The 21,090-nt window shown below is 43.9% G+C and overlaps 1 protein-coding gene across 2 annotated transcripts in view; it reads left to right on the forward strand.

Moving 5' to 3' along the window:
* The window catches only part of ephx2 (epoxide hydrolase 2, cytoplasmic), a 130,800-nt gene that overhangs the window by 69,310 nt on the left and 40,400 nt on the right, over window positions 1-21,090 (forward strand). For both annotated transcript variants that reach the window (XM_051925408.1, XM_051925409.1), the window contains exons 6-8: window positions 771-845; window positions 4,107-4,202; window positions 4,515-4,593. In XM_051925408.1, coding sequence (XP_051781368.1) covers window positions 771-845; window positions 4,107-4,202; window positions 4,515-4,593 — 250 coding nt within the window. The remainder of the gene's footprint in view (window positions 1-770; window positions 846-4,106; window positions 4,203-4,514; window positions 4,594-21,090) is intronic.

Here is a 21,090-nt window from a genome sequence, read left to right on the forward strand (position 1 = left end):
ATAGATAGATAGATAGAATTTGGTATAGTAGGCAGGATTAGATAGATAGATAGATAGATAGATAGATAGATAGATAGATAGATAGATAGATAGATAGATAGATAGATAGATAGATAGATAGATAGATAGTGAAAGGCAGTATATAATAGATAGATAGATAGATAGATAGATAGATAGATAGATAGATAGATAGATAGATAGATAGATAGATAGATAGATAGATAGATAGATAGATAGATAGTGAAAGGCAGTATATAATAGATAGATAGATAGAGATAGATAGATAGATAGATAGATAGATAGATAGATAGATAGATAGATAGATAGATAGATAGATAGATAGAATTTGGTATAGTAGGCAGGATTAGATAGATAGATAGATAGATAGATAGATAGATAGATAGATAGATAGATAGATAGATAGATAGATAGATAGATAGATAGATAGATAGATAGATAGATAGATCAGCCAATGACTGCCCGTGAATCATGTAATCATGTAATCTGAATGTCCCAGCGTCCCAAACACGTGTTATTTGGCTAAAATACTCTGGTGAGTGACAGTGGCACACACAAATGAAATCGAGCTTGTGAACTGTATGTGCACAGGTGGGTGTGTCTGTGGGCGTGGCCCTCCGTGCCATGGAGTCACTTTGCATGTGTGTATGCACGTCTCTGTGGCAGTGTCCACGTGACTGTCTGTGCTTGGGGGGGGCACAAATCCAAGCTTGACTGACCTTCTTCTTTCTTGGTTTATTTTCTCATTTCAGCTCCTGAGTCCTGAAGAGCCGCTGCCTCCTTGTTGCCACCCTGAGGATGTGACTCATGGATTTGTGAAGATCAAGGTAAGGGGGCACTCGCATGGAGGGGATGGCGAGTGTTCATGTATGTGTGTGCTTTGGACTGTAAGGTGATAGCGCTTTGCCACACCCACCACACGTTGACCCGCCTGGAATGAGAGTATAACAACAAATTGAAATGCGCCCTCTAGTGGTGATTTATTATCTCCCTGTCATTTTTGTGACTTGATGAGCTGCGCTTACAACCTTCCTCATCACCCTGTTACCACAAATCAAGGCAACTGTCAAAAATGATCACCTCACCTGCTGTGGTGTGGCATTCAGTGCTGCAGAATCTGAGCACGCGCTAAGCGTTTATAACACGCAACCACTGCTTTGATATCCATATGCTGGCTGCTTGTTAAATATTGGATCTCTTACAACATACACACACACACATCTATCTCTATATACTGTATATATTGTAAGGGACAGCTGGCAGTTTATCCGGGCTGGGACACCCCAGTATCAGGGACACTGTCTCCCCCAGGACAATAGATAGCAGATTCCCTGGACTGCAGCGGTGCCCCAAATGCCTGCAGGGCACTATGGGACTTGGAGTTCGGCAACACAGCCCTGCTGAGTACTGTGGGTGCTGCCAGGAGACGCTGCAAGGACACTGGGGATTCCCTACTGTTTACATAGCCCGAGACTGAAGCACAGACGTCCTTCTGGGCTGAGGAAAAATACAATTCTCCATCTGACCTGGAAGTGCTGACGAGTCACATGGATGGACGGACAGAAGCACTTCTGGGTCAAGAACTATATAAAGGACTGGTGGAGACCCAGCAAGCAAGCCGGAGTTGGGAGGTAGTAGGACAAAGCTTGTTGGGAGGTGCGGAGGAGAAATTTGTGTGCTTTATTGTTGTTATTTATTTACTTGTGTATGGTGGATGTGGTGCTTGGAACAATATTAATAAGCAGATTACAAATTCAAACTCATCTGAGTACTTTTACATGGTGTCCTGAGCATTTGTCTGACAGGTTAGATGAGCGACAGCGCCCTCTATTGTTACTATAAATATATATGTATATGAAAAATCCGCTTTTTACTTATCAGGTTTAGATTGAGTTTTTTTTCAAAAATTTGCTTGAACATTCCGGTTGATTTTGCCACTTCTCTCATTGCTTTAAGTATTGTAGTTCACTTGTGGCACCAATTTATTGATGCAAATCTGAGAAAGACAGGCTGTGGGCCGATGGGTCAGGGCCCTCCTCATTCACATGCTAGCCTCTGTTCGGGTCGCTCTAACTCGCGACTTTCAGATGGCTTCGAGGAGATTCTGGTCCACCGTCCGGCATCTCAGGAGGGGGAAGCAGTGCAGTGTCAACACTGTATATGGTGGGGATGGTGCGCTGCTGACCTCGACTCGGGACGTTGTGGGTCGGTGGGGGGAATACTTCGAAGACCTCCTCAATCCCATTAACATGCCTTCCAATGAGGAAGCAGAGCCTGGGGACTCAGAAGTGGGCTCCCCCATCTCTGGGACTGAGGTCACCGAGGTGGTCAAAAAATTCCTTGGTGGCAGGGCCCCGGGGGTGGATGAGATACGCCCGGAGTTCCTCAAGGCTCTGGATGTTGTAGGGCTGTCTTGGTTGACACGTCTCTACAACATCGCATGGACATCAGGGACAGTGCCTCTGGATTGGCAGACCAGGGTGGTGGTCCCCCTCTTTAAGAAGGGGGACCGGAGGGTGTGTTCCAACTACAGAGGGATCACACTCCTCAGCCTCCCTGGAAAAGTCTATTCAGGGGTCCTGGAGAGGAGGGTCCGTCGGATAGTCGAGCCTCGGATTCAGGAGGAACAGTGTGGTTTTCGTCCTGGTCGCGGAACAGTGGACCAGCTCTATACCCATAGCAGGGTCCTGGAGGGTGCATGGGAGTTTGCCCAACCAGTCTACATGTGTTTTGTGGACTTGGAAAAGGCATTCGACCGTGTCCCTCGGGGAATCCTGTGGGGGGTACTCCGAGAGTATGGGGTACCGGACCCCCTGATAAGGGCTGTTCGGTCCCTGTACGATCGGTGTCAGAGCTTGGTCCGCATTGCCGGCAGTAAGTCGAACCCGTTTCCAGTGAGAGTTGGACTCCACCAGGGCTGCCCTTTGTCACCGATTCTGTTCATAACTTTTATGGACAGAATTTCTAGGCGCAGCCAGGGTGTTGAGGGGGTCCGGTTTGGTGGACTCAGGATTGGGTCACTGCTTTTTGCAGATGATGTTGTCCTGTTTGCTTCATCAGGCCGTGATCTTCAGCTCTCTCTGGATCGGTTCACAGCGGAGTGTGAAGCGGCTGGGATGGGAATCAGCACCTCCAAATCCGAGACCATGGTCCTCAGCCGGAAAAGGGTGGAGTGCCCTCTCAGGGTTGGGAGCGAGATCCTGCCCCAAGTGGAGGAGTTCAAGTATCTCGGGGTCTTGTTCACGAGTGAGGGAAGAATGGAGCGTGAGATCGACAGGCTGATCGGTGCGGCGTCCGCAGTAATGCGGGCTCTGCATCGGTCTGTCGTGGTGAAAAAGGAGCTGAGCCGCAAGGCAAAGCTCTCAATTTACCAGTCGATCTATGTTCCTACCCTCACCTATGGTCATGAGCTATGGGTAGTGACCGAAAGAACGAGATCGCGAATACAAGCGGCTGAAATGAGTTTCCTCCGCAGGGTGTCTGGGCTCTCCCTTAAAGATAGGGTGAGAAGCTCAGTCATCCGGGAGGGGCTCAGAGTAGAGCCGCTGCTCCTCCGCATCGAGAGGAGTCAGATGAGGTGGCTCGGGCATCTGATCAGGATGCCTCCTGGACGCCTCCCTGGTGAGGTGTTCCAGGCACGTCCAACCGGGAGGAGGCCCCGGGGAAGACCCAGGACACGCTGGAGGGACTATGTCTCCTGGCTGGCCTGGGAACGCCTCAGGATTCTCCCGGAAGAGCTAGAAGAAGTGGCCGGGGAGAGGGAAGTCTGGGCATCTCTGCTCAAGCTGCTGCCCCCGTGACCTGACCTCGGATAAGCGGAAGAGGATGGATGGATGGATGGATGGATGGATGGATGGATGGATGGATGGTGGCGCAGGACAACTTTAATAGATGTGTCTATCCTGGTGGGACACAGGTGTTCTGAAGGGGGCGGGCCTTGAGAGGTCATGAGAGGTCCGTGTGAGGTGTGGGCTGGGGTGGGCTGGAAGGGAGCAGCTTTTCGGAAAAGAAGTTACTGGTTTTGACACAAATTGTCTAGAGATGTCCACTCCTGCCCAGTCCTGACTCCTTCTTTTTTGTCTTTTCAGCCTGGAGTTCAGATTCATTATGTGGAGCTGGGTGATGGACCCCCCTTGTGCCTCTGCCACGGATTTCCAGAATCCTGGTTTACTTGGAGATACCAGGTGAGAAACACTTCTAGAATAGAAAGCCACCCGCACAAGCGCACACATGCAGACCCGAGACGTGTGGCCTCCTCGGCTGCTCTTTTATGTTCATCTTGAATGATGAGACACAGAAGCTCCTTCTTTCAAGGGCACGGCTCTGGCAGAGTGTCGTCGGGTGCTGACGCTGAGCACAAGTGCTATCCCAGATTTGTCTCCTGTCACACTGCTGGCTTCAGGCAAGTCGTGAGACTTTAAAGGAGACTCGACACGCAGAAGGGAAACTGAGGCAGAGCTCCATGTCATTCCGCTCCTCTCCTTGTCTCCTCTCAGATCCCCGCCTTGGCCGCTGCAGGCTTCAGAGTGCTGGCGCTGGACATGAAGGGCTATGGAGACTCAACAGCTCCCCCTGGTGAGTGACTCAGGATTTGTGATTTCTTCAGAAGTTCAGAGCCACCAGCCAGCAAGTAGAAGTCGGGTGGGTCAGTCAGTGCATCTAAACAGTGCGCAGCGGAGTGGGGGGGGGGGGGGGGGGGGGGGGGGGGTCTGCCATGCTGGATCTTAGGGGCCTGACAGCAAGAAATTAATGGTACAATTGGAAGGAAGGCTGGTCCCACTCTGCCTTACAGGTACAGTGACGCCACACGATGGTGGAGAGACTCCAGTCCACGACTCAGATCATGCAGTGACGTGCGGTGAGGCTCATGGCTGGTGACTCCTTCTGAGTCCGATTTACAAATCTATCAACCCAAAAGAGTCGCTTATTGACTATTCAATTGGCAGCATTCACATTATCTACTGGTTATGTTTCATATTTTATACATACAGTGCATCCAGAAAGTATTCACAGCACATCACTTTTTCCACCTTTTGTTATGTTACAGCCTTATTCCAAAATGGATTAAATTCATTTTTTCCTCAGAATTCTACACACAACACCCCATAATGACAACGTGAAAAAAGTTTACTTGAGGTTTTTGCAAATTTATTAAAAATAAAAAAATTGAGAAATCCCATGTCCATAAGTATTCACAGCCTTTGCTCAATACTTTGTTGATGCACCTTTGGCAGCAATTCCAGCCTCAAGTCTTGTTGAATATGATGCCACAAGCTTGGCACACCTATCCTTGGCCAGTTTCGCCCATTCCTCTTTGCAGCACCTCTCAAGCTCCATCAGGTTGGATGGGAAGCGTCGGTGCACAGCCATTTTAAGATCTCTCCAGAGATGTTCAATCAGATTCAAGTCTGGGCTCTGGCTGGGCCACTCAAGGACATTCACAGAGTTGTCCTGAAGCCACTCCTTTGATATCTTGGCTGTGTGCTTAGGGTCGTTGTCCTGCTGAAAGATGAACCGTCGCCCCAGTCTGAGGTCAAGAGCGCTCTGGAGCAGGTTTTCATCCAGGATTTCTCTGTACATTGCTGCAGTCATCTTTCCCTTTATCCTGACTAGTCTCCTAGTCCCCATAGAATGATGCTGCCACCACCATGCTTCACTGCAGGGATGGTATTGGCCTGGTGATGATCCTTCTCATGGTCTGAGAGTCCTTCAGGTGCCTTTTGTCAAACTCCAGGTGGGCTGCCATGTGCCTTTTACTAAGGAGTGGCTTCCGTCTGGCCACTCTACCATACAGGCCTGATTGGTGGATTGCTGTAGAGATGGTTGTCCTTCTGGAAAGTTCTCCTGTCTCCACAGAGGACATCTGGAGCTCTGACAGAGTGACCATCGGGTTCTTGGTCACCTCCCTGACTAAGGCCCTTCTCTCTCGATCGCTCAGTTTAGATGGCTGGCCAGCTCTAGGAAGAGTCCTGGTGGTTTCGAACTTCTTCCACTTACGGATGATGGAGGCCACTGTGCTCATTGGGACCTTCAAAGCAGCAGAAATTTTTCTGTAACCTTCCCCAGATTTGTGCCTCGAGACAATCCTGTCTCGGAGGTCTACACACAATTCCTTTGACTTCATGCTTGGTTTGTGCTCTGACATGAACTGTCAACTGTGGGACCTTCTATAGACAGGTGTGTGCCTTTCCAAATCAGGTCCAGTCAACTGAATTTACCACAGGTGGACTCTAATGAAGCTGCAGAAACATCTCAAGGATGATCAGGGGAAACAGGAGGCACCTGAGCTCAATTTTGAGCTTCATGGCAAAGGCTGTGAATACTTATGGACATGGGATTTCTCCGTTTTTTTATTTTTAATAAATTTGCAAAAATCTCAAGTAAACTTTTTTCACGTTGTCATTATGGGGTGTTGTGTGCAGAATTCTGAGGAAAAAAATGAATTTAATCCATTTTGGAATAAGGCTGTAACATAACAAAATGTGGAGAAAGTGATGATGCGCTGGGAATACTTTCTGGATGCACTGTACATTCATTGCATTCGTAGTCTGAGTCTCGACGACCTGAATTATGTGGGTGGTTTACCTACCAGGTAACGCTTGTGGTTGGTCTGCCATTGGCAAACATCTGCCACGGTGCCCTCTTTCAGTTGCGAGAAGCAGATCATGGAATGTTGCATAGTTTTACTGTCAAATAATGCAAAGAGTACGCAACACGTGTTTCCCCCTCATTTGGGCTCATCAGGCGTACACACTCTACTGCTCCTCTCTCGGGGAATCGAACCTCAGGTCGTCAAGACTCAGACTACGAATGCAATGAATGTAATTACTCTGGACCTACAGGCTGTCAAATAAATGAACCACACACAGTGGCGCAGCGTAAAGGGTCTTCGTCCGAGGGCCTCCCAAATTTAATGAGATCAGCTGACTTCATTCATTTGTTTTAACTCATTTGTTTAGGATGACATTAAACAGATCTGATATTCGGCCCCTTCTGTCAGTTTACCCCCTCTATCTGTCCAGGTACTCAGGGTTTGAATTTCACAACTTATCTTATTTGTTCAAGATTTTTTTGTAGTATTATATGTTGTATTTTAGTCTGCATTATTGTCTTTTATTCTATTTGAATGTTTTGTATATCCTGTATTTATCTTTATTTAGTGAAGATATTATTTGTAGCCAATGTTATTTCGGTCCTGTTGTTCTTTCTGAATTTTGGGTAGGGTGCTACATAAATAAATTGTGTTCTTATTAGTATTTTTATTTTTTTTCTTTTGATGGCCCATCGTTTATAATAATAAGTGACAAAAATTAGAGCAGTTCTATATAAGGCAATTCATATACAGTAATCCCTCCTCCACCGCGGGGGTTGCGTTCCAGAGCCACCCGCGAAATAAGAAAATCCGCGAAGTAGAAACTATATGTTTTTATGGTTATTTTTATATATTTTAAGTCCTTATAAACTCTCCCACACTATTATAAACATTTCACGCACAATTATACAGCATAAACCCTTTGTATTCTCTTAGATATTAGGTAAGATTCGTTGAAATTATGTATGTAAACACAGTTTACATACAGTAAAACCTAAATATTATTTTAAAGATATCGAGCGTCTCCGATATCACATATGTTACAGCCATTACGACAGACAGGCCACCAGCAATAAATACGTACAATGCAAGAAAAATTGTATACAGTAAAATGTGTGTACAGTGACACTAAACTATGTACATGTAATAAGTACTGTACGTAGATAATTAATTATGGTTACTCACCAACAATGACACGACGACTTGTCCGATAACGATGAGTTTAATTTTACCGCACAACAAAGGATAGCGTTACAGCTCTTCTAAAGGAGCCTCTTCAGGCGACTGTTTAGCACCGCCGTTGTTCTTCTTCCAGCACTCTTCAATTCAAATCCCTAAAGCAGATTCCATCCAGACTGCTGCCTTATTACGTCCACTTGCAACTCATTTTGCACCCTGGTTAAAGGACACTGCGGCCGTAGATCTTATATTCTTTTCCTCCTTTTTAAATAAAAAGAATCGTGGACTCATTGATGCTGTAATGGTGTCCTGCAGCGGTGTAGCTGTTCCCTTCCTTCAACATATCCAAAACTTTTACCTTTTCTGCAATCATTTGCATCTTCTGTTGGCGCTTGGACACGGCTCCTGCAGCAGTAGCACATTAATGATGAATGAGTGAGATTAGACTTCCTGGTTAATGCAGCGCTCCGTTGCTGAGCCAATCAGCAGCACACAGGAACTTAACCGCGTGCTCTGATTGGGTAGCTTCTCAGCCATCCACCAATAGCGTCCCTTGTTTGAATTCAAATGGGCAAATCAACTGAGGAAGCACACGTACCGTAGTCCGCAGACATCCGCGAAGCAGTGAAAAATCTACGATATATATTCACATATGCTTACATTTAAAATCCGCGATGGAGTGAAGCTGCGAAAGACGAAGCGCGATATAGCGAGGGATCACTGTATATCATAATTTAGTGTATAACATGTATTACAGTTTTCTTCACATACATGTTTAAAAATATTAGATTGGCTTAAATGTTTATTCTAAATTGGTTTAGAACAATATTGCACACATGCATAGTACATTTTAAAAAACGTAATCACTTTTATTATTAACGTTTTACTAAACTCTAACGTGGTGTAAACATTATAATTATATTGTATACTTCGTTTCATGAATATAAATGAAAAACTATTTTCAATTAACACAGATCTTGATGATTTTAATTTTGTCGACATGCTAAATGGTTCAGAAAGACCCGAACACAACATAAACGTTAACAGTGTATTTCACAGAAACGATCCGCATTGTTTAGTTTGATGTGTGACACGACATGACGGCAGAAACCCTCTGAACTTCACAATGATGAGTATTGTTTGGACCCGACGTTACTTTCCGGGCTTTGCCGAAACTTTCCAAAAGTAATTTTACGAAGTCAGTCCTGAAACGACGGAGACATCACTTCCGTTTCTACAACTGCAGTGACGTATGGTGCTGTGGCTCTGCAGGTGGATAGTATTGTATTGGCGCCTCTGCGTAGAAGAACAGCAGCCATGAGCACCTGTTGGGCTCACATGCGCCCCCTGCAGGACGTCACGGTACTGTCCGCCTCACTCACCTTGTGCCTTTTCACTGCGGCTTTATGTCCAATCAGCTAGACTAAATATGTCACACACATTCATTAAAGATATTAGGCAGACTCTGGAAAGTCAGGGTGTGTAATAAACGTGTCTGCAAACCATATATTGGCGACATACAGAGAGACAGCGGCAGGCACGCGCCAATCGCGCGCAGTCTGAGGGGAGGTGAGGCTCGTCACTGTCCCATCTCGCGTTTCTCTTCTCTATTTGAACAGGAAATGTGGCAATTCAGCGATTTTTACTGTAAAAACGATCAAACTTATTGGAATCATACAGAAAACAAATTTATAGCACAGACCAGTGGACACATTTATTTTATGTTATCATTATTATTTTTTAACTTTTCGTGATGACCCTCACCTGCCTCCCCTGACCGCTCGTCCCTGCGGTGATGGCGTGGAGAGCCGTAATTGCAAAGCAATAAGGCGTAAGTCCGTAAGTAAGGCAGAGCCGTTCACATTTGCGTACAGCATTGCGGATGCAGTGAACGTGCAAGGCGGGCGGCGGGTGGCGTGGTGCCGCAGAGTTAAGTTCAGTTTTTGCAATTCATTGTTGTATTTAAAGCAGAAATATAAATGTTATGATTGTTCGTGACTAAGCTACAGGTGTTGCGGGTTTATACGAATATCTGACAGGACAAAATGGCCAGTCACCATTACTACGCTGTTAAAGGTGTTATTTGAAAGCAGCACAATCATTTAGTAAAGAATACTGGAGAGTACGCTCTTGATGGGTCTTCGTTCTCTTTGTGACGGTGCAAAGGAAACTGTCCCGATACATCTGTGTGTTTAATCAGCTCGCTGTAGCAGCCTTAGTGGGCATCTTAAGTGGGGGTCCTGAGTACAAACAGATAGAAAGATAGAAATGAAAAGGGTCCATCATAGACAGACAGACACGCTTGAGTACACAGGCACCCAATGATTAATTACACAAATAAGAAAGGCGTTATATAAAAGATACAGTAAGTAGATAGGTGTGAAAGGTGCTATATACCTTAGATAGATAGATAGATAGATAGATAGATAGATAGATAGATAGATAGATAGATAGATAGATAGATAGATAGATAGATAGATAGATAGTGCCTATCTATCTAACAGATAGAAACAAATGTTCTGACTTGGCTAAAGATAAAAAACAAAATGAAATATCAATATGTATAAGTGGGCGGCACGGTGGCACAGTGGTAGCGCTGCTGCCTCGCAGTAAGGAGACCCGTCTGGGTTCGCTTCCCGGGTCCTCCCTGCGTGGAGTTTGCATGTTCTCCCCGTGTCTACATGGGTTTCCCCCCACAGTCCAAAGACATGCAGATTAGGTGGATTGGTGATTCTAAATTGGCCCTAGTGTGTGCTTGGTGTGTGAGTGTGTTTGTGTGTGTCCTGCGGTGGGTTGGCACCCTGCTCGGGATTGGTTCCTGCCTTGTGTGCTGTGTTGACTGGGATTGGCTCCAGCAGACCCCCGTGACCCTGTGTTCGGATTCAGCGGGTTAGAAAATGGATGGATGGATGGATGGATGGATATTTATAAGCATTTGTGATCACGATAAAAGGCACTATATACAATAAAAAAAATATGGTGAAAAGCAAATATCTTATTTTTTATAAGCATAAGTGAGTACAATGAAAGGTACTATATCCAAAATAAAGAAGGAAAGTAATGCTTTGTTAGAATTGTATATTACAATGTAAATAGGTGTTGTCACAATGAAAGGCGTTATATACAACAGAAAGACAGAAATGCATTGTGGCAGTCTTATATTGCAATACTTTTTTGCTTTTGTGAATAAAATGAAAAGAGTTAAATACAAAAGGGAGAACAAAATAAAGGCATTGTATATATGAATGTTCTATGTAATAAAATATCCATTTAAAGATATATAGATGGATGTGAAAGGCACTATATAATAGATAGATAGATAGATAGATAGATAGATAGATAGATAGATAGATAGATAGATAGATAGATAGATAGATAGATAGATAGATAGATAGATAGATAGATAGAATTTACTGTAGTAGGCAAGATTAAATAGATAGATAGATAGATAGATAGATAGATAGATAGATAGATAGATAGATAGATAGATAGATAGATAGATAGATAGATAGATAGATAGATAGATAGATAGATGTGTTGGTCCTGTAGAAGGCGCTATATGATAGTCTCGTTTCTTGTTAATTGAATCCTGCAATGGTGGCCATGATGAGAAGACAACAGATGGTTTTGACAGGCACTATAAGTGTTTTTTATTTGTGAATTTCTCCTTAGGATTAATAAAGTATCTATCTATCTATCTATCTATCTATCTATCTATCTATCTATCTATCTATCTATCTATCTATCTATCTATCTATCTATCTATCTATCTATAAGAGGCCATCATGCAGGACAGGCCACAGCGTCATTAGTGAAGTTTATCTGACAGTTCATTTATCAGTCCCCTCACTAACATGACTGCCCCAAATACCCTCGGAGAAAAAGCACAGTTTGATTAACTGATAAATATGAAAGGTAAAATAGAGAAATAAATATATTGTGAGGGACAGACGGCATCCTTACCCAGCTGGGTCACCCTCAGCTGGAAGAAACTGGGGGACATAGCCTACACACGCCATTACCTTCCCTGGACCACCAGATGGCAGCCACACTGGGTTACAGCAGCACCACAGATTCCCACAGGGCATCATGGGATTTGAAGTTCTTTAACGCAGCCCTTGTGGGTTACTTGGGTTCCACCAGGGGGTGCTATGGGCACCTGTGAGCCTTACTTGGTGGGGCTCCCGCCTTACCCAGAGTTGCTCCTGGGCCAAGCCTTTGGAACCCCAGAAGTAGTTCCTCAGGAGCCAAAGGAAGAGGAAAATGAAGCTTGCTGGGAGGAGTGGAGGAGGCAGAGAGAATGACGAAGAATATTGCCTGTGCTTTGTACTCGTGTTTGTGATGTGCAGTGTAACACTTGCTAGGGAAGAGTTTCCTACGAAAGGAAATAAAACCCTTTGTTTGTGTCAACTTGTGACCACAAGCCTGTGTGTATTGGGTGTTTGGAGAGCTGGAGTGACCCCTGGTGGCCACAATGTAGAGGAATGTGAAAGGTGCTATAAAATAAATAAATATACAGAGAGTGAAATCTAAAAGTTGTGAGGGGATAGTGGTGGTCTCAGTCCTCAGAAGTTCACTTTTTTGACTTGTTCTTGCTGACTGCAACTCTTTTAGGTAGAATGACATCAAATGAGCATATTTTAGACCCCCTAAATGCCTTTAGTGCTGCTCCTCACAGGGAAATGACCATGAAGCTGGCAGTCATTGACTTGGCAAGAGAACTCTGATAAGATGGATGTGCTCAGCCTCAGGAGTGCCAGCTGATGGAGTCTCTCTGCCGTCTGTGCCCTCAGATTCTGTACACCATGTGGTGCAGGGGGCATCCGGCAATCATAATCTGCCAAAGCAATGGCCAAGTGAATCCAATCGCAAGAAGCGGAATGGCACTTGCAATAAATCGGAGGTGCAGACAAGATGAGGCAGAGAAGTCCGAGGTTTGGGGTTGGTGTCTGCATTGGCAGGCTGAGGGGACTCCGTCTGAAACTGAAATGACTCGGTAGGAGTTGCTTTAGACATCCAAAGACCACCAAGGCCTTGACGGAGGGAACCCAACTAGCGGAAAGAGAAGCCAACACTGGAGGAGCTCTGCTGAGTCTTATCATTAAATGGCCATACATTGAAATCCGTGCGTGCATGAAATCCTCTTCGCTCAACATTGTCCTCTGCTTTATAAAAATCTGACAGCAAAATAATCTCATAACATCACATTCAATTACTGTTGTCCTTCATTGGCCTTACATATTACTTCGAGATTTTTCACACCTGTTGTTTCTTCTTATTAAACAATCAGCAATAATGTCTAACTACTACATAACAAAATCCCAACAAACTAAACCTAATCCGGCATTTTCTTTAAGAATCGGACTTTTAAGTGCCGCCTTATGCGATAGGACGCCGACTTTGCGCTTTTTTCTTTTCTTCTTTATTTCGCTAATTGCGGGCCAGACGAGACACTTTTCAGATCAAACCCACTGTATCTACAGGGTCACGGGGGTCTGCTGGAGCCAATCCCAGCCAACACAGGGCGCAAGGCAGGAAAGAAACTCCAGGCAGGGCACCAGCCCACCGCAGGGCACACACACACACACACCAAGCACACATTAGGGACAATTTAGGATCGCCAATGCACCCAACCGGCATGTCTTTGGACTGTGGGAGGAACCCAACGCAGACACGGGGAGAACATGCAAACTCCACGCAGGGAGGGGGTAACCCAGACGGGTCTCCTAACTGCGAGGCAGCAGCGCTACCCACTGCGCCACCGTGCCACCCCAGATTTAACCAAATAATTACATTAAACTTAAACTTATAAAGAATACTTAAAAACAATTTTATGAGTGATGTACAAACAATCAGAAAGTCTATACACCATCTTCTCATTTCTTTTGTCTGAAAGGGAGATTAAGAGCAGCGCCCATCGAAACCAGTATGGAGTCCCAGCCGGGTGCACGTGCGCCCCTTGAGATACCAAAACGGTGCCCCTCGGTGTCTAAACTGTGAACGGAGGGGTGGCGGCGGCGGAAAAGTCCCGAAAGGCCCTCGGTGTCCGTAGCGCCTTCAGTATTATATGACTTCTGGGACCGGGGTCCGTTACCCAGGGTGTTCATATTCAGTTACTGAAACGGCGCCCCCTGCTGTCCATATAACGGAAAGGTCCGGAGCGCGCATCCTTTGAGTTACATAATCGGCGCCCCTCCGTATCTAATTTTGCTTTTAGTATTAGTAGACTTGGTGGACCGCGGTGGTCCTCGGTGTCCATAGCGCGGACATAACAGAAACTTTTTAAATCATGATATATATATTCAAAGAGCCCTTCCCCAAATGAAGTGGTCCTTTGCCATGCGATGTTTCAATGAGGTAGCACACAAGCCGGTAAGTACCACGACAGCCCCGTTCGTTATTTGAGGAGTGCGCCGCCGCTCTCCGCCACATCCTATCAAGTCTTAGTGGGGGTCACTCGCTTTTCGTGAATGAATGGTTTGTAGCTCCGAGCGGGCGTCCCAGAGCACAGGGGGGGCAGGAGAGGTTAATGAAGAGCTCCCACGTGGCATCTCATTTACAACCCAAATGAGTAAATGACAAGAAGCACTTCAAGTGACATTCTCGGCGTTCCTCTAATTAACAAGCGGCTTTAATTAACCTTCGTTTAACGCGGCGTGCTGTGCGCGCTGATGTCGGGATGCCCACGGCGGGGGTTTCGACCTGTCGCTAACCCTAATGAGAAGCAACAGCAGCAGCGCCGAGGAATGGCTGCCCGCCTGGGTGTGGTCGACCACCGCAGCACACGAGCCCTTCAAGGTGTCAGCTGCACTCTGGGGACTTGTGTGCAGAATACGCGATGAGTGGCGCAAAGGCTAAACTGGGACCCCACTCAGAATCATCTTGATCCCATTTACCCCTCCCCCCCCCCCCCGAATTCATTATTTCTTATATCACCTTTAGTTTAAGCAATAGATAATAAATTAAACAAATAAGCACACATTACAAACTTAACTCAAACTTTTAACGTCAAACACAAATACGTTTTTTACAATAAAAATTTGAAACACTGTGGTGGTTAAGTTTAGGGTTGGGGGGTGGGGGGGATTATAATCTGAAACAAATCAAGTAATCCAAGCGACCAAAACATCTGCGAACCCCCAAGCCCCCCCTAAGGGGCCCCGCACACAATGCATGATCTGCATATAGGAAGGGGCGGCAGATAACGGCATCAGTTAGACTCTGGGTGGGCGCAGGGGACAGAAATGACAGGATCTGGTGGCCTAGTCAATGTGACATTGACAATTGACACCGATGTGACATCTGATGGCAAAACCCGTGTATTCAGGGGTGAGCTGTCCGTTGGGACAATTCCAAGTGCACACCAAAAATAAAATCTGCTATAAAATAATTAGCGAGTGCGCGTTCGCGTGCAATTTATGTCCGAAGTCACAATCTTCTTGTAAATGTGTATGTGTGGACACGCCCCCAACTCCGCCCAGTTTCCACCCTGAACCTACCATATATGGCCTATGCTAATCAGCCTCATACATATGCAATCGAGATGCCGCAGAATGGCGATTGAGGCGCCTGCACTTCTGCACATTATAAGGTGATTGTTATTTAAAAACTAAATTGTGTAGAAGTGTGCATATGGCAGGTTTTAAAAAACGGATTTTGTTTTTGGGGTACACTTCTTTTTTTGTGTGTGTGTAAGCACATTTTTAGCTCAAATTCACACCAATTTTTATAAATGAGGCCCCAGGTCAGGGCTGTACAATGAATGGTGTAATAAAGTGACAAACAGAGATTGTAAATCTTTGGGCCAACCCCTTATATTCAAGTAAAACTCATGGCATAGGGCGCTAGGAAAGAAAAAAAAAAACATTGAAACGACGAGAGTCGCTGTCATCAGACTGATTCAAAATGGCGGTGCTGCTGGAGGTCAAGGTCCTGGGCAGGAAGAGGCGGGTCCAGGCAGGCAGAAACCGGAAGAGACATCAGAGGGGTCACGATTGTCAATCTTCTGGTGTGCAGAGAGTGGAAGAGACGGGGCGTTTGTCCACAGTGCCCTCTGGCTTTCCAAAGGTGTACAGTACAATTATCCGAGCCCTTAAACTGTCCCCTATTTGCACACGTGTGACAATGGTGAAGCTCTCTGGAGCCACAATTTCAAAAGAGAAGTATTCAATTTTTGGGGTTTGTGGGACGGGAAGCAGCCACCCACCTGCTGGCGGTGTCCCATGACCTTAGGGTGTGATGGGCTCCTGTGATTGTGGAAGCGCAGCTTCCTCCAGTGATGGGCGTGAGTGCCAACAGCAGAGCACCCTTTGTATCCCAGGGAAGTGTCACCATGACTTTTACAGCCAACTGCTACTCATGAAATGTCTTGGTGCCTTTCACAGCTAACAACAACACAATGTACTTTATAAAGATAAGAAAAGAGAAAACAGAGAGTAGTCGGCCCACCATTCTGTATATGATATAGCGCCTTTCACAGAGAGCCTCATTAATGTCATTTCTAAAGCAAAAATACAATCTGAGGTAAGAGTTGCCACCCTGCATGTTTCTGAGCTGCAGGAGGAGAAGCCACAAGGACACAATGGAGAGAACAAGACAAGTCCAAGTAGACCCTAACTGGGCACTGGATTGGAGTCTGCAGTGCTTGCCATGCCCCCCGTGACTTATTAAAAGGAAATGGACATTAGAGGGAGGACATCTGCTGGAGTATGTGAATTTCCCCTTGGGATTAATAAAGTATCTATCTATCTATCTATCTATCTATCTATCTATCTATCTATCTATCTATCTATCTATCTATCTATCTATTATATAGTGCCTTTCACTATCTATCTATTATACAGTTCCTTTCACTATCTATCTATCTATTATATAGTGCCTTTCATTATCTATCTATCTATCTATCTATCTATCTATCTATCTATCTATCTATCTATCTATCTATCTATCTATCTATCTATTATATAGTGCCTTTCACTATCTATCTATTATATAGTTCCTTTCACTATCTATCTATCTATCTATCTATCTATCTATCTATCTATCTATTATATAGTGCCTTTCACTATCTATCTATCTATCTATCTATCTATCTATCTATCTATCTATCTATCTATCTATTAGATAGATAGAGTGAAAGGCACTATATGATAGATAGATAGATAGATAGATAGATAGATAGATAGATAGATAGATAGATAGATAGATAGATAGATAGATAGATGAAAGGTGCTATATAATAGATAGATAGATAGATAGATAGATAGATAGATAGATACATAGATAGATAGATAGATAGATAGATAGATAGATAGATAGATAGAGTGAAAGGCACTATATATCTATCTATCTATCTATTATATAGCACCTTTCATCTATCTATCTATCTCTCTATCTATCTATCTATCTATCTATCTATCTATCTATCTATCTATCTATCTATTATATAGTGCCTTTCACTCTATCTATCTATCTATCTATCTATCTATCTATCTATCTATCTATCTATTATATATTGCCTTTCACTCTATCTATCTATTTTATAGTGCCTTTCACATCTATCTATCTATCTATCTATCTATCTATCTATCTATCTATCTATCTATCTATCTATCTATTATATAGTGCCTTTCACTATCTATCTATCTATTATATAGTGCCTTTCACTATCTATCTATCTATCTATCTATCTATCTATCTATCTATCTATCTATCTATCTATCTATCTATCTATCTATCTATCCCCCCATTAGGGGAGTCAGGAGTTTCAATCCTCCCCAGCGGCCCACTCATAACTGACCGTATGCATGTGGCCTGCGGTCCCGGTGATGACTGATGAGATTTCAGTTGATGGATTCCAGAAATGACAATGCAGTGCTGCCCTGGAGGTGGATGTCATTTTGAATTTTTTCTGGGATTTATTCTTGGTTTCTTTTTTTTTTTTTTTTTTTTGTCATCTTTCTATTTCACAAAGTGGCAGTCAGAAGTCATGGCTGCTGTGCCAGGCTGAGGGGTGACTTGTGTGATCGCAGACAGTCAGGGAATGAAGAAAGAGGAGCTTTGGGCTTAAGGAGAAAGGCGCTCTTGATCTGACAACAGGAAGAAAGAAATCCACAAACGGGGTGTGACGGCACATATTATGGTATATAGCGCCTTTCATCATGAGCACCCAATAGAAACAAGCAGACCAAAAAGCGAGACTTTTATTATATTGCACCTTTCACTGTGAGCACCGTTAGAAATCAGCAGACAAAAACACAAAACTAAGGACCCAACCGACTTGTCTTTGTATTGTATAGCGCCTTTCACTGTAAGCACTTGTAAAAACTGGCATCCGCCAAGTAAAAAAGACAAACAACGTATCTAATCCACTAGTCTTTTTTATTATACTAGCTGATGCCCGCCGTAACATACGGCGGTGTAAGAATTGGAACGGAAAACGGTGAGAAAGGAATTCAAAAATCAAGAAGAAATAAATACTTCTTGAAAGACGCAGTGTGTGTGTAGAACTTCTGGCCAAGCAGGATTTACATGTGAAAGTGATAAATAAATCAGGCTTTCCGAATTTACAGTATGTACTGTGGCCATGGCATCCTGACAGTTTTGTTGCATGTATCTTGGACTTCCTGGAAATGTGGACGGTGATCTGATCATTCTGCCTACACGTACAGTATGTTGTTATTTTCAGCGTTTACTTGCAGTGCGTCTGATAGTTCGACGCGCAGATCTTGTTGATGTAATCTGAGACAGTTGAGATTCGTGCCCTCTGTTTTAACATACGCATCTACGACGTACTGTTGGAATAGTTTAGCACCTTTCACTGTGAACATTAGTAGAGATCAGCAAACAAAAATACCAAAGAAGGTACGGGCGTAAAGCACTAGCTGTTTTATTATATAGCGCCTTTCTTTGTAAACAGTAGCAGAGATTAGCATCAGCAAACACAAATACCAAACAATTTACTTAATCCACTAGTCTTTTTATTATATAGTGCCTTTCACTGTGAACACTAATAGACATCAGCACACAAAACTACAAAAGAATGTACATAATCCGTTACTTGTTTAATGATATAGTGCCTTTAACTGTGAGCACCAGCAGAAATCATCCAATAAGAATCCTGAAATATCACAGCGCTATATAGTGCCTTTCACTTTGAACACTAGTAAACATCAACACACAAAAGTACCAAAGAAGGTACATAATCCATTAGTTGTTAAATTATATAGTGACTTTAATTGTGAGCACTAGCAGAAATCAGCAAACAAGAGTCTGCTCATTGGATTGTATCGCACCTTTCATTGTAAGCATTAGTAGAAACTGGAATCAGCCAACAAAACAGCAGACCCCATTCCTGATCCACTTGTCTTTGTGTTATATCACTGCTAGCAGTACTAGAAATGAGCCAACAAACCTAAGAAAGCACCCAATCCACTATTCCTTTTATTATATAGTGCCTTTCATTGTCATCACTGGTGGAAATTAGCAAACAAAATAGCAGACAAGGTCCTTAATCCGCCAGTGCCTTTCATTGTTAACAGTAGTAGAAACAGACAAACGAGTTTCCTAATCCACTAGTCCTTGTATTATATAGTGCCTTTCATTGCGAGCGCTGGCAGAAATCAGCAAATAAGAATGGCAGAGCATTACAAAATATACAAGGTACCCTGTCCATTAGTTTTTTTATTCTTTCACTATGACCACTAGTTAAAATACCAAAATCCATCCATCCATTATCCAACCTGCTATATCCTAACTACGGGGTCACGGGGGTCTGCTGGAGCCAATCCCAGCCAACAAGGCAGAAAACAAACCCCGGGCAGTGTGCCAGCCCACCACAGGGCACATACACACAAACACACACTTACCAAACCATCTTCCAACCCGCTGAATCCAAACACAGGGTCACAGGGGTCTGCTGGAGCCAATCCCAGCCAACAAGGCAGAAAACAAACCCCGGGCAGTGTGCCAGCCCACCACAGGACACACACAAATACACCCACACACCAAGCACACACTAGGGCCAATTTAGAATCACCAATGCACCTGACCTGCATGTCTTTGGACTGTGGGAGGAACATGCAAACTCCACGCAGGGAGGACCCGGGAAGTGAACCTTGGTCTCCTAACTGCGAGGCAGCAGTGCTACCCACTGCGCCACCATGCTGCCCTTACCAAAATCCTTAATCCACTATTCCTTTTATTATATAGTTCCTTTCACTAATAGTAGAAATTAGCCAACAAAAGTGCCAAACAGTATATATTTTATATAGTGCCTTTCATCATTAGTAAGTAATAGTCCACTGTTAGCACCACTGGACCAGACGCCTATGTGTTATATAGTGCCTTTCACAGACAGCCTCATTAATTCCACTTTTAAGGAAAAGCAGTCTTCCTCACCTAATAGTTTAAAGTGTAAAGCTATGCAGCATATCAGTCTGTCCCACTTCATACTATATAGTGCCTTGCACAGCTGGCACCAATATGGGACCCTTTATACTACAATCAAGATAACAATAGTAAGTAATCCAAATATTTATATTTTAGTGCCTTTCATTTCTAATGTAAATAAGAAAACAGCGCTAGACAATCAATCTGTCCGATTCATAATTTATAGTGCCTTTCACTAAAAACACCAATACAATACTCTTTATAAAGATAAGAAAATAGAAAACAGAGAGTAGTCCTCCCATCAGTCTGTATATTATATAGCGCCTTTCATAGAGAGCCTCATTAATAATTCAATCCTCTTGTCATGGAGGTGAAATCTAAATAAGTCAGGACTGCGCCACAGCACATCTTTATATGAGGCAGAGTGGGTGCCATTAAAAATGTGTGTGAAAATCCATGAGGGAAGTAGAAAGCAATCAGTCTACCCACCTAATGCCATGCTGTGTCTTTATACATGGCACTATATAAAGTAAAAGAATAATAATAATAATACAAGACACCGAGTCTACTCACTTTTACATTATATAGCTCCCTTGACAGTGACAACCATCACAGTCTTCTTCTTCTTCTTCATCTTCTTTCGGCTGCTCCCTAATGGGGTTTTCATGGCAGACAATCTGTTTACTGACGACCATCACAAAGTAGATTGTATAAAAAAAATGAAAACACCAAACTGCGCAATCCATCAAACTTTTGGTTATATAGCGCCTTTCTCATTTTCCACTATAACAATTCAGGGCCTTGATTAGCCAATCACAGCTCTTCATATCACAATGGGCATCGGTAAAAGGCAAACGATCCACCAAGCTTGATTTGATATAGTGCCACCACCACAAAGTCACCACCACTCA

This window comes from Erpetoichthys calabaricus, chromosome 3 (genome assembly GCF_900747795.2).
Source record: "Erpetoichthys calabaricus chromosome 3, fErpCal1.3, whole genome shotgun sequence".
Classification (NCBI taxonomy): Eukaryota; Metazoa; Chordata; class Cladistia; order Polypteriformes; family Polypteridae; genus Erpetoichthys; species Erpetoichthys calabaricus.